Source organism: Polypterus senegalus, chromosome 7, assembly GCF_016835505.1.
Source record: "Polypterus senegalus isolate Bchr_013 chromosome 7, ASM1683550v1, whole genome shotgun sequence".
Classification (NCBI taxonomy): domain Eukaryota; kingdom Metazoa; phylum Chordata; class Cladistia; order Polypteriformes; family Polypteridae; genus Polypterus; species Polypterus senegalus.
In genome coordinates, this window is record NC_053160.1 from 100,550,526 (window position 1) to 100,565,672 (window position 15,147).

Sequence of the window (15,147 nt, forward strand, 5' to 3'; positions counted from 1 at the left end):
GTATGGTTAAAGAAATGTTATGGAGTTTAGTACTGGTAGATAGATCCGTAGACTTGATGGGTTTGAACCTATTAGTTTAATGTTAGAACAACCCTACAGGTAAGTCCCGTTCAATGCAAGCAAAAATTAAACCAGATATTGAATATGAATAATTTTATAAGATGCTGATATTTTTTGATTATCTGTGTCAAACAAACTGCACTTTTGTGCGTAAATTCTCAATTCAAATTTACCTGGAATAAAGCAAACAACAAATGGCTGAATTAGCCTAATACGGCAAAAATGAAAGAAGAGGAGAGCTCCTTTTTCCATTGCACAATTCAGTTTTCTACAGTCCCACCATAACATTTACTTGTGAAGCACATGGCATTTCAAATTTGTGGTTGATAGAAGTAGCAAACTTTATGAATCATAGCATTTAACATAGCCTTGTAGACATGCCACTTTCAATGCACAAAGCAACATGGGCTTCTTCCCATTTTTTGTGTTTAGCAGAGTTTTTTCCCCAAGCTGCTGCACTTTTTAAACATGATGTTAATGGTTAAAGTCTTGCATTATTTGAACTTGGACTTATATATGTGCTCTGATTTTTGGCGCTTTTCATCCTTTTTTCCTTTGCTCTGAAACAGGTCATAGGCCAATGTGTGATGACTCCATATGGAATGTGAGGTGTTTAACCTTAACGGGTACAGCACACCACATATCCCTGCTACAGCATAATGTGTTTACAATTGCTGTTTTCAATGATGTATATAATAATAAAAAAACACTATCACACTGAGCTTTGTCATTTCCAACTACCCATATTAATCTCTAGAATCATTGTTTGGGGTCCACTTAGCTGTACTGAAGGAGTAACAGAAAAAGGTAATGTATAAGGTGAAGGATTAGGCATAGTTGAGACTTAAATAGCCACTGCACAAGAACAGCACACAGTCCATGAGAAGAGAGCAATATATATATACATGGTGGCCTTGCCAAGACATTCATACAGAGAGGGGGATAGAAAAAAGGAACGAATGGAGGAAGAATAATGTTTTAAAAGCACCAAATTATTTTGTACAATATTTTGTAGTTTAAGTTGTGACTGTATAAATAGGAAAAAAAAAACATTGTCCAGTTTAGTTTTTCACCAGTATGCAGACTCCAGGCATTTTTGTCAAGCTACCAATAAATGTCACCTATAGTAAAGACCCTGTCTGTGGACCTAGTAAATCTCTCAACCAATACATTTATAACCAGTGTTACTCTTAAAAAGAATTTCTCCTGTGCAATGTGAAAATTGCAGACATCTAGAAAATAAAATCTCTTTCGTTTATGATATTCTTTTAGAATTCCAAAAAAGGACTAACATATTTACAACTCCAGGCTTCTGAATTATGCTTTGACACACAGTACAAGAATTACAAATAAAGCCAGCTTGCTCTTTCACCAAAAACATTGTCTCATCACCTACCCTTTCATCACTAACTGCTGTTCACTGCAGATGGTGGCCATGTGGCTAGAGGTGAATGTGTTATCTCAGGGGTAAAGAAGTTAAGGAGTACTCAATCAGCAAGTCTATCAGCCAAAATGTTTATTCATATATTTAGATTTCTTTCGGGGCACGGCAGACCAAGTCAGTTCATGTATGAGTCTGGTTGAGGCAAAAATTCAAAATATTTTTTGTAATTTAACTATTTTATTTCAGTGTGTCTTTCCAGTTTTTTTATTAATAGCTTTCATTTATGATAATAACCATGTTTCTCATGATCCTTATCTCTCTTTCTCCTTCCATTTGAGCCTTTACCAGTACCAGTCATCCTGATTCAAAGCTCATTCATTTATGGCCAGTAGGAGTTTTGAAGCCAAGACCAGAAATTTCTTCGAGGAGTAAACAATGAACCACTTCAGGAGTCAGGGTTAGCCTTAGAAATGCCAGCAAATTGCTGGTTCAAAAAGGAAAGGAGAATAAAAATGGAATCAAGCAGCCTCAGACGCTCAGTTTAGTAATTTCTCAGGTCAATGATTCAGTAAGTTTACTGGGTCTGCCTCTATTTGAAAAAAAAAACACAAAAGTGTGTTTAACCCCTTATCAAGTGGGGTCATTTTTGCTAAATCGCTTGTAATTTGACCTCCTCAAATTAGAATCATTGCTGTTATTGAACTATCTGGAGTATAAACACATGTTTGGTCTCTTTGTAAAGGTAACATTCTCTAGTTTCACCCTTAGTAGTCAGAATCACTGTAGGTCTGACTGATCAAAAGATATGCACATTAGAACTCACAGAAAAAATGAATTTTTTGTTCTCACCTAAGTTTTTTTGTGAAAATAAAGGCCTCTATAGCTGCAGTAGGTAGGTGGGGACAGAAACACACTATGTACCAACAGAATAACTTGTTGACTACTCATATTTCAAATTTGAAAAGAATATCTGTAAAAATGACATTTTTACACCAGTTTTTATGTGGGAATGTCCAGGTGCTTTTTAGAGGGACCTATGGTTTATCCATTATCCACATTTTGGAATGTATGGAAAAAGTGGAATAACTTTTGAATGCTTCAACCCACATATATCAATGATGGCTCTACTGAAAGCTTACACCTAAAGGAATCTATATCTACATACAGTGTCACTCTATTAGTTATGGAAATTCATATTCCATAATAAAAACAATAAAAAATACACATTTCAATATAAAAATAGTCAAAACAAGACTTATGGGCCGAAAATATATATATATATATATATTTTATTTTTTACTTTTTTAATAAAATGTACTCAAACTATATACATTTTTTTATTAGCAGGCAGAAAGCACAAGGGCGTGTCACATGTCGCTCTCTGCCATTAGAAATCTCCTGGTCTGATTGATCACTGTCACGCCGCGTACATGCCTCTATTACTTAATCGAGAGTGTATTTACGTTTATCTGTACTTTTATCCATATTTAAAATGCGAAAAAACTTGGTGAAATCACAATAAACAACCACGCACCAAGTCTGCAGACTGGCACAAATGCCAGCTTCGCAGCTCGATCGGTTTTGTTTACAAGTTAGCATGGCAAGTTACATATCGGCGTGCTCAGCTGCTCATTGGCTGTAAGTTTGGAGTGTCACTCACAGCGTCCAATCAAACTGGTAGATTCTACCAGGGTTTGGAGTTGTGCATCATCGTTCAGCTGTCTGTGACACTCGTTGGCTATACAAGGTGCCAGTCACCCCCCAGACCCCTCGTAATTGGCCAACTTAGGTGTCAATCAGAAGCTAACATTTCCGTGTAACATGCTTTAGCATGGTTATTGCCAACAGAAATTACGTCTGATATGACAAATAGAAATGAAAAAAAATGTCGGAGCTAGTCTCAAGTTAAGAAACGTTTTCTGTAGTTTTTGTTCCTTTGAGGATCTATCGTGTGTTTTGGACCTAATCGTTTTACTGGATTATATTCCCTGGAGCCTTACGGACAGAATGAGATCAATATTGCTCAGAAATATTGATGTTTGACTTGCAGAGAGCCTTCAAAGGTAGTCAAAGGTAGGAAAAGTCAGCTCTTAAAAGTATTTACTTCTCTGTAAAAAAGGATTTAGTGTCAGTGCCGTGGTTGTTGTGTGTCAAAATGGTTTATATCATCGGAAAGACGAGACTCTGAATTTTCATTTGATGTGTAGTATGTCGAGGTGCATGACAGAGGGACATGCACACATGGCTGTGGCATGATTGTGGCGTCGTCCAATCGTCGTTATGTACCGGGACCGGTACGTGTGCATGTACACTTTAACAGTGTAACAGCAGCTGCAAATAAGACACATTGATATTTATGTACATAAACAAACACAGACTAGACCAAAAGACCATTAAAGTCCAGAATGCCCTCAGTGGACAAGTCTGCTGCTTTAGATTAAATTAGATAAAACTTTATTAATCCCAAGTAGAAATTCAGATGCATGCAGCAGCAGAATCATAGGATATATATTCACAGGACAAATACTGCAGTCAATCAATCAATCAATCCATACATACATACATACATACATAACATTACATTACCTACATGAATAAATAAATGTATGTACATTGTGCACATATTTCAAAATGAACATAATAAGTGCCCTGGGAGGAAGCAGTACATTTTTTGATAGCAGAGGGCAGAAAAGACCCCCAGAAGCGCTTCTTAGCACACCCTGGTGCAATGAGCCTGTCTCTAAAAGTGCTCCATGAAAGCATCTCCTGTAGGAGATGAAAGAGATTTTTCATGATGGCATCCAATTTTGCCACCATCTGCTTTGTTTTGTCATACATCTATAATAAAAAAGTGTGTGGCAATAAGTGTGCTAGACTAGAAGTGGAAAGGGCAGAACACTCCGATGGCAGTGAAGTAGTGTTAAAATTGTCATTTGGTACTTGGCTAATGAAAAATTAGCTTTCAGCTACTTTTAGTAAAGGTACAAATACAGAACCATATGTCTTCTACTTTATATGTTGCTCTGATGTTTGTATATTTTTTATCTATTTATTTTTTATTCTATCTTGAATGCTCCTTTGTGATATTAGTTCACTGTACACAAAAAGGGTGCCAAGAAAATACTAGCATTACAAACAATATACTGAAACATTGTGGATCACCAGACTTTTGTTTCAGGAAAAAACAAAAACACCTTTGAAGGTAGAACTCATTGAAATCTGGTGTACCTTTCAGGATCTGCCCCACCTTACTTGGGACTGTAATGTGTGAACACAAATCTTATTAGTCATTCTGGTATAGTAAATGAGAAAGTAATGATAAATGCCTATTATATGCAAATTCCAGAATTTTCCAGGTTTTATCTGTGACAATACAGAGAAACGTGTTCACTCCCCAAGACGCTGAAAGATAAATGAACATGACAGTCCTGGCTTATAGTCTGACACATTCTCTATCTCTTCTCTATGTGTTTATGATTGCTGCATTGCTTTTCTGATCCACCAGAAAAGTAAGGAAAAAAATTAAAAGACTTGCGTGAATACTGTTGCTTGTAGTACCTTTACATGCGTTTAGATGGCAGCATAACACCGTTTTTTTTTTTTTCGGAAAAGCAGACATGTGACCCTGTGCTGCCATATACTGCAGGATGTGAAAATCTTTTCAAGAAAAGAATTAACTTCAATTTCGATTTCATGCATTTTTGTCCACAGTGTACATGATACACAGAAACATTTTACAGCAGAAACAAACAGCTGTACATCAGATATAAAAAGATACATAAATACAGGTTTTTTGTAAACACTACTGAAACCAATATGGAAGAAGAGTTTGTACCAAGCTGTGCTCTCTGCATGATGTAAGAATGTATTGAACATTAAGTACCAAATTCTTTATGCAGTCAATGCATCCTCTTTAATGAAACCCCAGTTTGCATCCAGGTGTCCGTGTGTGTGTGTTTTCTGGTGGTGCGCGTGGACGCACACACACTGGAAGCTGGGCACACAGTGAATGGCCTAGCCTTTGCCGCGCACGATAAGCAAATAAAGCACACACACTGGAAGCTGGGCACACAGTGAATGATCTTGCCACGGCCGCGCATGATAAGAAATAAAGGATACCATTGCTGGGGAGAGTGCTGATTGGGTAGTCGCAGCCGCGCACATAAAATCTGTTTCTGCGGAGATGCCACACATACAATAATCAGCTGCACGCCAGCACAGATTAAAATACTTGCTGGGGAACTAAACAGTACTTGCTGGGGAGTCGCCACGGGCACAATTATCAGCTACACGCCACACATTACATCAGTTTCTGGGGACACTCTGCTGATTGCCCACTGTTGTGACAGAAAATTAAAGTCATATTACAGAAATCAAAGCCAGTATTACTGTCAGAGAAAATTACAGGCATTTTACGGAAATACAAACCAGTATTACTGCGAGAGAAAATTAAGCACACACAATACAGGGATGCATATTACAGCCACATACAAGCCAGTATTACTGTAGGAGAAAATATTACGGACGTATCTACTAACAACATGCCACCCAAAAAAAAGGACACGTCAAGTAGGACAAAAGACACAGACAATCAAATCCTATATAAGCAACATCTCCTGGAAGAATGGTCAGCTGAACAAGTAAACATTAACAAAAGAAAGGCTGAAAGAAAAATACGAGCAAATAGATCGATTGAAGAAAAAGAAAATGACCATCAGAAAAACGCTAAAAGAGAAAGACTCAGAAGAGCAAACCTTAGAAAAAGTTGGCATTTACTTGCCAGAACCAGTATTCAGCCACAGTCAGTTAGTTATACATGTATGTTGCATTATCAAGAGTTAGAAGTTTTCAAGATACTGTTGTCAAGGTTGTAGATGGTCCCGAACAAGGCAAACTGTTGCCAAACTCAGACAGAATATTTACAAGAAATGCTGTCTATAATGAAATTGTATAGAAAAATTTGATGAGGTAAAAAAATAGAAAATTGTACCTAAACATCTTCTTCAGATATTGTGTCTTACAGATTGTTACAGATTGTTTTACACTAAGGCCATATTAATTATACTTGCTGTATTGTCATATATGTTTCTATTTTATTTTTATTATTATTTTACTTTAGGCTTCTTGCAAAAATATTTTTGACAAAAAAAAATTAAGACAAGAAATAGAATGAGGTCAAGGTCCCTTGTCATTTAATATAGACTGTTCCTACTAATGTTTATGCAGTACTGTTCTAGCGCCCGTTATTGTAACGGGCTTAATGTCTAGTACAGAAATAATGGCATATATTGCCTAACATGAAGTAAAACATTTTTTTTCCTGAGAATGTCAATCATTTCGTTCTGCCATCCCTATAACTTTGTCATGCGAAGTGCCATGATCCTATATCTCCAGGTTTGAAAGACAAAAAACTATTACTTCTTAAACACCACACATATATATATACCCAGTTCTTTGGAAAATGTCTCTGGGAGCAAAAATGAGTAAAAAGAATTAAGGCAATAAATGAAATTAATTTCCGGGGAACAAATATGGAAAAGGTATTTAAAACAGCAAAAGGTATATTTTCTGACAATCTTTCAATTACCCTGGCCATTTGTCTTTATTCACTGTAGTCTTGTGGTATTACTTTGCTTTACACTTCTGCTTTCCTTTCTTCTTTGTAGTGGCTTATTAAACTATATATGATTTGCTGTGCTCTTTTCTGATACTAGTTATTAACATCCTTTAGGGACACTAAAGCTCAGTTGTTTATGTGATAAGTGCATATTCTCCCCATGTCTAAGTGGGTTATCCCTCCAAGATACCCAGAGATGTACAGATTTTAATGGCTGTGACTGTCAGTGAAGGTGCAGTATGTGCAGATGTGAGCACATTGAAAAAAGTATGTCACAGTGTCACATGTGTAACCAGGAAACATCCAAACAGTGACAAATACACTCCTTAATGTTTAAATGACTTTGGTCACATGATAGTAACAGCCATGGCCATCAGTCAACAACATGGCCGTGGGCATAAGAAAAGGCTGTGCAATGGTGATGTAAACAGTAAAAAATGTTAGCAAAATGACATCTCCAAAACAATAGCAAATGTAATTCTAGTAAAACAAAGATATTAATACAAAACAATTTAAGGAATTTATTTAGGGAATCAAAATAAAAATTCACAATGGCTTGTTTGCTCAAATATTTGTCTATAGAAGTTCTAACAGCATTGGGTTATTAATAATACATGTCAAATTAAAAATCAGATTAGTCAGCTAGTCATGGTTCTGATATTTATAGTTAAATTTATAATTGTACTCAAACAGCACTTATGTACTTGTTATTTCTTGAAGCTAGCTTAGAGTAGTACGGTCTTAATGGTGTTGTATATCAGTGATAGTGTCATAATGGTTTCATTAAGCAAGCTTAGCCTGGGGGACAATGAGTTGTATGAAAACATGCATAGAGAGATGACATTACTATTACTACTTACAATGCAATTCAAAAACAATGTATTACTTATAATATCTTAATTGTGCTGAATTTGTAACTGTTTTGTAATGATTTTTTTTTTCAGTTATATTTCTGAAGTACTTTGGGTCAAATATACAGGCAAGTGATGAAGCTGCTGGTGAGTTACATTGACAGGATCCTGCCTTGCTTCATATATTACATGAATACATTTGGGTCAAATATATATTTCTTTTACAAACTTTCTACATTTTTAATACTTTATAAACTTAATTTCAAAAAAGCTAACCACATACAGTATGATCTGCACTCAATAAAAATGTGGTCATCTTACTCAACGGGTATATCATATGATACACGGAAGGGATTCGTATGCAGTACCTGTTAAAATGAGAGTATATTCTATTTAACAAATAAGTTAAAAAGTAATGTACATTGAAAATGGTATGAATTTTCTTCAAGATTCTCCTGTGCAGGTATCATTAATAATGGTCTATGTTCCGTTATCATCCCAACCCTTGCTTTTTATAAAATTATTGCTATTACCTTCCCTTTTTTAAGAATTGAAATGATTGTAATTTTTTTTAAATTACTCTTGTTATTTATATGTGATTATTTACAGTTCTTGTAAATCATCTGTTAAGGTACACTTTTTAGCACTCTTTGTTATTTAGTATTTTTACTCTGTTATAAATGTTGTTTAACTGCAAAATGTATCCTGTGCCCTATTATTTTTGTGGTGTGCTAGCATAGCATATACGTGATCATTTTGGTCCTAATAACAGGCTGGTCCGATTACACGAACATGCCCTATACATGTGCAACCAAGACGGGATGTGCTATAAATAACATATTAAAATGTCATTATGACTTTTATTGTGCTGCACACGTGTATGGAGAACGTACAAACAAGAACTACATACATGTACATGTACGGTTGCTTACAACTTTGTTTATTGAAAAAGAAATCTACAAATTTTTCGAAACGATCTACACGCCACTCAGCATGTTAAGCACAATAAAAAAGGTTACATTACCAAATTCCAGTCAACGTTTGAAGAACTTGTCTAGTGTGATCCGACGCATTCTGTTGACTAACTGCACTTGTTTGAGCTCGACTTCATGTCGCTGGCTACTGGGCGGTCCGTTTTAGGAAAGAAAGGGCAGGCATGTTCACCCCCACTAGTTTGCACTTGGTACAAATTTTCTGACTTCCTGACCTTTGATAAAAGCATAACTTCTGGGAAGTTAAACTCATGCTAAAATTTAACACATTACAACATGGTTTAAATAGAGACAAGAATTTTATGGCCAGATACGTGGATTGTTTGCATCTTTCTGACTGAGATAGACAACCTGTGTACAGACCTACATTGCACTGAAAAACTCATCAGAAACTTCAAAAAACTTTGTTGGACAGTTATAGGCAAGATCCAAAGATCTTGCCAATACATTGTTATCCTCTCTTGCTTAATGAATCTTAGCCTGAAGAGGTCTATTAATTTTTAACATTTAAGATCTCTCACTTGAAGGTTTTCCAATATTTTATCTGTCCTGGTGTCTATATAAACACAGGGAACTCCAGTTTCTGTATTACATCTTGCCTGAAGAAGGTGCCTGAGTTGCTTCAAAAGCTTGCATATTGTCATCTTTGTAGTTAGCCAATAAAAGGTGTCGTTTTCCTTGACTTCTAACTACATTCATAATGGCTAACATAGTACAATGCTGGTGCCTATTGGGTAACTTCCATACCTTTTAAATAGATTTTAGATCAGGGTGTTCTAGAGAAAAATTAAAATTTGGATATAAAACCAAAGTGCTTCTGTAGAGTGGCCCTGTACATGGATTGTTTAAGAAAGAATGCTTCAAAATTGTGTGTACGTTGGAGAATGATGGCATATCCCACAAAATAATTCAGGCGAAGGAAACTAAATTAAACTAAAAAAGATAAAACAAAACTTGAGAACTAATATATCAACAAAAGTGAATCCAGAAATATTAACCAGTTTATTATCAAAGTAAGTCAATGGTACATAATCACCTTTTGACAGAAAAAAACAATATATTGGTTCCATAATTATCACATAATCTTTCCATAGCAAGTTGTGGCTTAGATGTTTAAAATGCTTATAACTAAATGAAAATAAATAAGTGTCCGGAAATGAGTTGATATGACTTCACCAGAGATCTGAGCTCAACCAATTGCAGTAAATATTCATCTATTTGGTTCAAAGTCCTTAAGGATTTAGTGTTCAAAGTTTTTCTTTAGCTTCTATTACTGAATGTCTAACTAGAATCACCTTTCAGGAATTCATTCTTCTTTTGTTTTAATTATTTTTCTTTTTTGTGCCAGGTTTGATTCCTGGTGGGTGTACCTGCTATTCTATTTTTTAACAAATGCGTTGCATTGCACATTTATCAATACAGTTACCTTTCACATTTCAAATATATGTTTAGTTGAACAGGAGGCTCCGAGTTCACCTGGTGTGAGTGTTTGTGGGTATGAATGCATGCAAGCATCTGCAGCTTGTGTTGGAATGGTGTCCATTAAGTCTTGCTTCATGAATTGCATTTGTTGCCACGACATTAGAATCCTGCTCTTTTTTACACTATACAGTTAAATGTAGGCACAGAAAGTACGTAAATGAATAAATGGAATAACAAAATGAATAATAGCTAAATTCTGATAAAGTTCCACACTTCATCCTTCAAGCCCTTTTCTGTGCTGTGGGTGTTTACAAAATTTCTCACCTTGTTGATGGCTATTGTGAAAGCAGGTTCCACTTTGGCCTCCACATCCTCCTTCTTACGGTAACAGAAAAGATTTGTCCCTCTGAGGACTGCATAGATTTTCATCCAGTTTTGTTGCTCCCCAGTGATTTGCTGCAATAGAGATGCATAGTTCAGATTGACAATGAACACAATGGGCAGAACAGAAGAATGAGACCTCATTTTATAAACCATATAACAATTTTTGTGTCCTGCTTGCCAAAGACTCACCTTGAACCTGAGATACCCTGCTACCATCTGTTGTGTCATACAGAGGGGTTGTGCTGCAAGTCGACAACACATGCTGCCATACAGAGGCAGCCAGAAGGAGCTTTCCTCTAGAAGAGACAGAACAGCAGTGAAAGGAGGCATTGGGTGGCAAAGTAAGATAGTACTTTTGACCACTTGCTACTGAAAACTTTAAATGATGGTTTATTACTTTATATAAACAACAGATAATGAAGGCATTATGATAAACACAACAAAGAACAGAAATCAACCACAATGACCTCATTAGCCACTGACATGCTTGACTAAACGTCTTTCTTCAATACTATAAAACTCTGAAAACATGTAATATTTACCAACTAAGAACAACTGTGTTCACCGTTTACCAGTGCTTTGCCACCCTGTGATCATTAAGCTGAAGAATACAACATGGGAAAAGGATGGATGAATGGAAATATCAGTAGTCCATCAATGTAATTATATGAATTCTGATGTTAACTTATCCACTACTGACTTAAACTCATGCACGGCACTGAGCAATGTTTTGATGTTTCTCATTGCAGACTTAATTTTATTAACCTTTACTCTGTGAAGTTCAAATACAATACAATATCAATACAAACATAAGGACAACAGTAATCATCATAAATACAGTATCTCTTTGACTGATGGGCGATGAATGACCCCTTAATTACTAAGTGCTTTCATAGAAGCAATAAGTGTATATTGATGCCCATTTTTGAATGCCTGCTTGTATCTCTGAGTGTTTATGTTTGTCTTTGTTGTAGAACTTACCATTTCCTGAGATCATGAGGTCATGCGTCCGGAAGCTCTCTTGCACACTGGCAAGAGTCAGTGTGGTCTGGGCAAGAAGATGGTACTTTGGCCCACTGTAGATTACAAATAATAAAGAGACACATGATAACATTACTAGATTAAACATACTTAATGAGTCAATTTGAAGATTTTGAAAGCTAAACTATGATTCTGCCTACCATTTAGCGCCAGTTGGCAAGCTGTCCCGATACACAGACCACTTTTGTATTAAAACAAACAATTATCCTGGATTCATTCCAAGCTTAATAATTTTATTTTTATGAGGTGATTTTCAGCACAAATGGTATAAAGATAAATGAAGACTAACTTCAGAAATGTCTCGGATCCTCAGCTGCTCAGCATGACAATATCCACTGAACACATTAGTCTTTTCTATTTACCACACACAATCTAAAGCCACTATTTCTCTGGGGAAGATGAAAATGAATCACAACGCTTTCACTCCTCTATTACTGACATTGATATTTTTTTCTAGAATTCTAATTTTTTAGCAATAATAAAGTGGCTATAATCTCTAAAGAGATCAGAGCAACCTTCTCCGCCAAATGTGCTATTAAAGTAAGGAATGAGAGGGAAAAAAAAACAGCTTACGGTACAGTGGTAACAGGCAAGAGAAGTGGATTGCCCCCGCCATTGCTAACTGGGCTGCTACCTCCAGTGTCCAACACAGCTCGTACTTTCTTTCCAGATGATCGTCCCAGAGAGCTGCTCAGTTTGCTCGCCAGTTTCTTGGGTGTGTTTCCTCCTGCAAATTCTTCTTCTGTGCAGCAACTGTATAACTCCACTTTAAGCTCAAAGTCAGGACCAGCCTCGCTACTGGAGAAAAGTAACAAGGCAAATGATAAAAAGGAAAGACAAAAAGAAGAAGGGAATATTAATTCAATTTAGATTGTTTATTATTAAAAGTTTTTTTATGTATAATTAATGCTTGATTAAGTTTAAAGACATATGCCAGAACACAGATACTAAGCAATTTTATAGTAGAATTTTCAGTCTTGAATCAAGGTGTCGAAATATAGTAAGCATGGCGTAGCATAATGTAACTAACAACATTTTTAAACCTGTTTAGTTCGATTCTGGGTCACAGGGAGCTGGAGCTTATCACAACTACAATGACTGCAAGGCGGGAATCAACACTGAACATGGGGTTAATCTATTAAAATGCACAGTCCCACATACACATTGTATAAATGCATTTTTTGCCAATCAAGCTAACAAGCAGATTTTAAAAGCTGTGCAAATAAAATCAGAATACTTAAGAGGGAAACCAATTGAGTCGCTAAGAGAATGTGCAAACTCCACAAAGGTAACAGCCAGGTGAAAGGCCTGAGCCCAGGTCACTGGATACTCAAGGCAAGGGCATCAAGCAGTTTGCAACTCACAGAGCTTAATATAGCACTGCACTCTTAAATGGCTTGCTTTCACTTAAAAAAAATTATTTTCTTTGGAAAATGGATGACAAACTATATTTTATTGGATAATGCTTACTACTAAAGTACATTTTTATTCTCAGTAATTCACTCAAAAAACTCCACAATGTTCAAATAATTCATGATGATAAACTTTCCCTCATCTATAAATGCTTTCAGGAAAATTTTAATAGACTAGCGGGCTCCGCCCCCTGCTCACTTCACTCGGCCGCCCCCGGGTGTGGTTTACCGGATATACAATTTAAAGAGATCGTTATTTTCATGGGAATAGTTACATATGCATTATTTTCACGTTAACTTTAAAACTTCTGTAAAAACAATACTTGTCCTTTATTTCCGTCTCGGGCGTGGGTAAATCTTTCTCGCTGGACATATAACAATGCTCGTGTTTTGAAGGGGGAGTGACTGAATGCATGCTAAGGAGATGCCGTTGGATCATCTGCTGTCTTTCTGCTGCTGCTCACAAGCTGCGTGTTCTATTTGTTGTGCTGCACGGCAATCATTTAAAAGCCTGTACAGCAGCTGTTCTTTTGCCACTTTGAGTCTCTGCCACTCGTGTTGTGAAAGGGGGACTGAATGCACATTAAGGAGTTGCAGTCGGATCATCTGCTGGCTTGTTGCTGCAGTCAAGCTACGTTTTCTGCTTGTCACGCTTTGCATCGATCATTTCAAAGCCTGTACAGCAGCTGTCCTTTGGCCACTTCGCGTTTTTGCCGCTCGCATTGTTAAAGGGGCGTGTTGGGGATTGGCTGAATGCACACTAAGGAGAAGCGGTCAGATCACCTGCTGGCTTCCTGCTGCTGGCAAGTTGTGTGTTCTGCTTGTCGCTTGTTGCTGTTTTAAGAGCTGAGAGCACATGATGTCTGTCTGCCAAAAGCATTCCAATAACTGCTTGGTTAGATGTCTGTGAACTTGTGGGGCATCAAATTGTCTTCTGAGAAGATCACATCTCGTCTCCCTAGTCTCCCTCCCAGGATTTTTTTTATAATAAAGAGAAAGCAAACTTTTAATTAATCCAAAAACATTGACTACTGGGCGCAATTTTTGCTTACCTAAAGTACCTTATCAAAAAAGCTGCCTTTCATTCAAGACCTTCTGGCGAAAATTTAAGGGAGTGATACTCAACACAACATGAGATACTTGTGATGTATGCACTCTTAGTTGCCAATGACAGAACTGCTCAATCAATAACTATTCATCAGAAAATCCGAAAATGATGTGAGACATCAGTGCACTGGTACTATACAAAACTGTGTACACATAATTATGTCTGATAAAAGATATATGCGCCACAATAGCATTGAATTAAGGTAATTCAAAGAAGATAAGAAAGGTGTTTGGTGAAAATGTTGTTTAGGAATGCTGGTTCACGTTTTGCCATCGGTATTACAAAAAAGAATAGATTTACTCATTTATAGCAGTTATGACTTGGCTCAGATAACCCAGCCACAGGGAATGCACAAACCAGTGTGTTTATTTGTGTCAGTCCCAAGCCCGGATGAATATGGAGGGTTACGTCAGGAAGGGACTGAAACCCGGACCCTTTTGGTTATAAGGCTGCAGTTCTTACCTCTGCACCATCCAAGAATGCATATCAACTTTCAGTTGATTGACATTTGAGCTTAGGTTTTTAACTCATTGACAGCAACATGAAAATTGAAAGATTTTTTTTTCTTTGGTCATATTCTTGAATGAAAGCGCACATGTTTATTTGATATTTGAACTAAAAAGTCTTCATACATTATACTCTTCATGTCATTATTAGCATAACATGGAAAAAGTTTCTGTTTCAGGTATGTATTCAGCATTTCTAGCCACGCATTTCCTGTCATCCTACAGTTACACAGATCATTGTAGACTCGGAACACACATGAAATGCATGTATTCCAAATAATGATATATTATTATATTATTTACCTTATACAACTCCAGGCACCTCAAACCCAGATAAACACACTTGAACTCTGAGAATTTTACGATTGGG

General features: G+C 36.5%; 1 protein-coding gene and 1 long non-coding RNA gene across 7 annotated transcripts in view; one reads left to right on the forward strand and one right to left on the reverse strand.

Moving 5' to 3' along the window:
• LOC120532746 (rhotekin-like) overlaps positions 1-15,147 on the reverse strand; it is a 244,501-nt gene that overhangs the window by 37,279 nt on the left and 192,075 nt on the right. For 5 of the 6 annotated variants that reach the window (XM_039759086.1, XM_039759091.1, XM_039759089.1 and 2 more), the window contains exons 6-9: positions 12,325-12,549; positions 11,692-11,786; positions 10,900-11,006; positions 10,651-10,782 (exon numbers count right to left, since the gene is read on the reverse strand). In XM_039759086.1, the coding sequence (XP_039615020.1) occupies positions 10,651-10,782; positions 10,900-11,006; positions 11,692-11,786; positions 12,325-12,549 (559 nt within the window). The remainder of the gene's footprint in view (positions 1-10,650; positions 10,783-10,899; positions 11,007-11,691; positions 11,787-12,324; positions 12,550-15,147) is intronic. The other variant, XM_039759087.1, reaches the window with a different exon arrangement.
• The window catches only part of LOC120532748, a 43,150-nt gene that overhangs the window by 23,513 nt on the left and 4,490 nt on the right, over positions 1-15,147 (forward strand). The window contains exon 2 of the long non-coding RNA XR_005634355.1: positions 8,006-8,059. This is a non-coding gene — a long non-coding RNA (uncharacterized LOC120532748). The remainder of the gene's footprint in view (positions 1-8,005; positions 8,060-15,147) is intronic.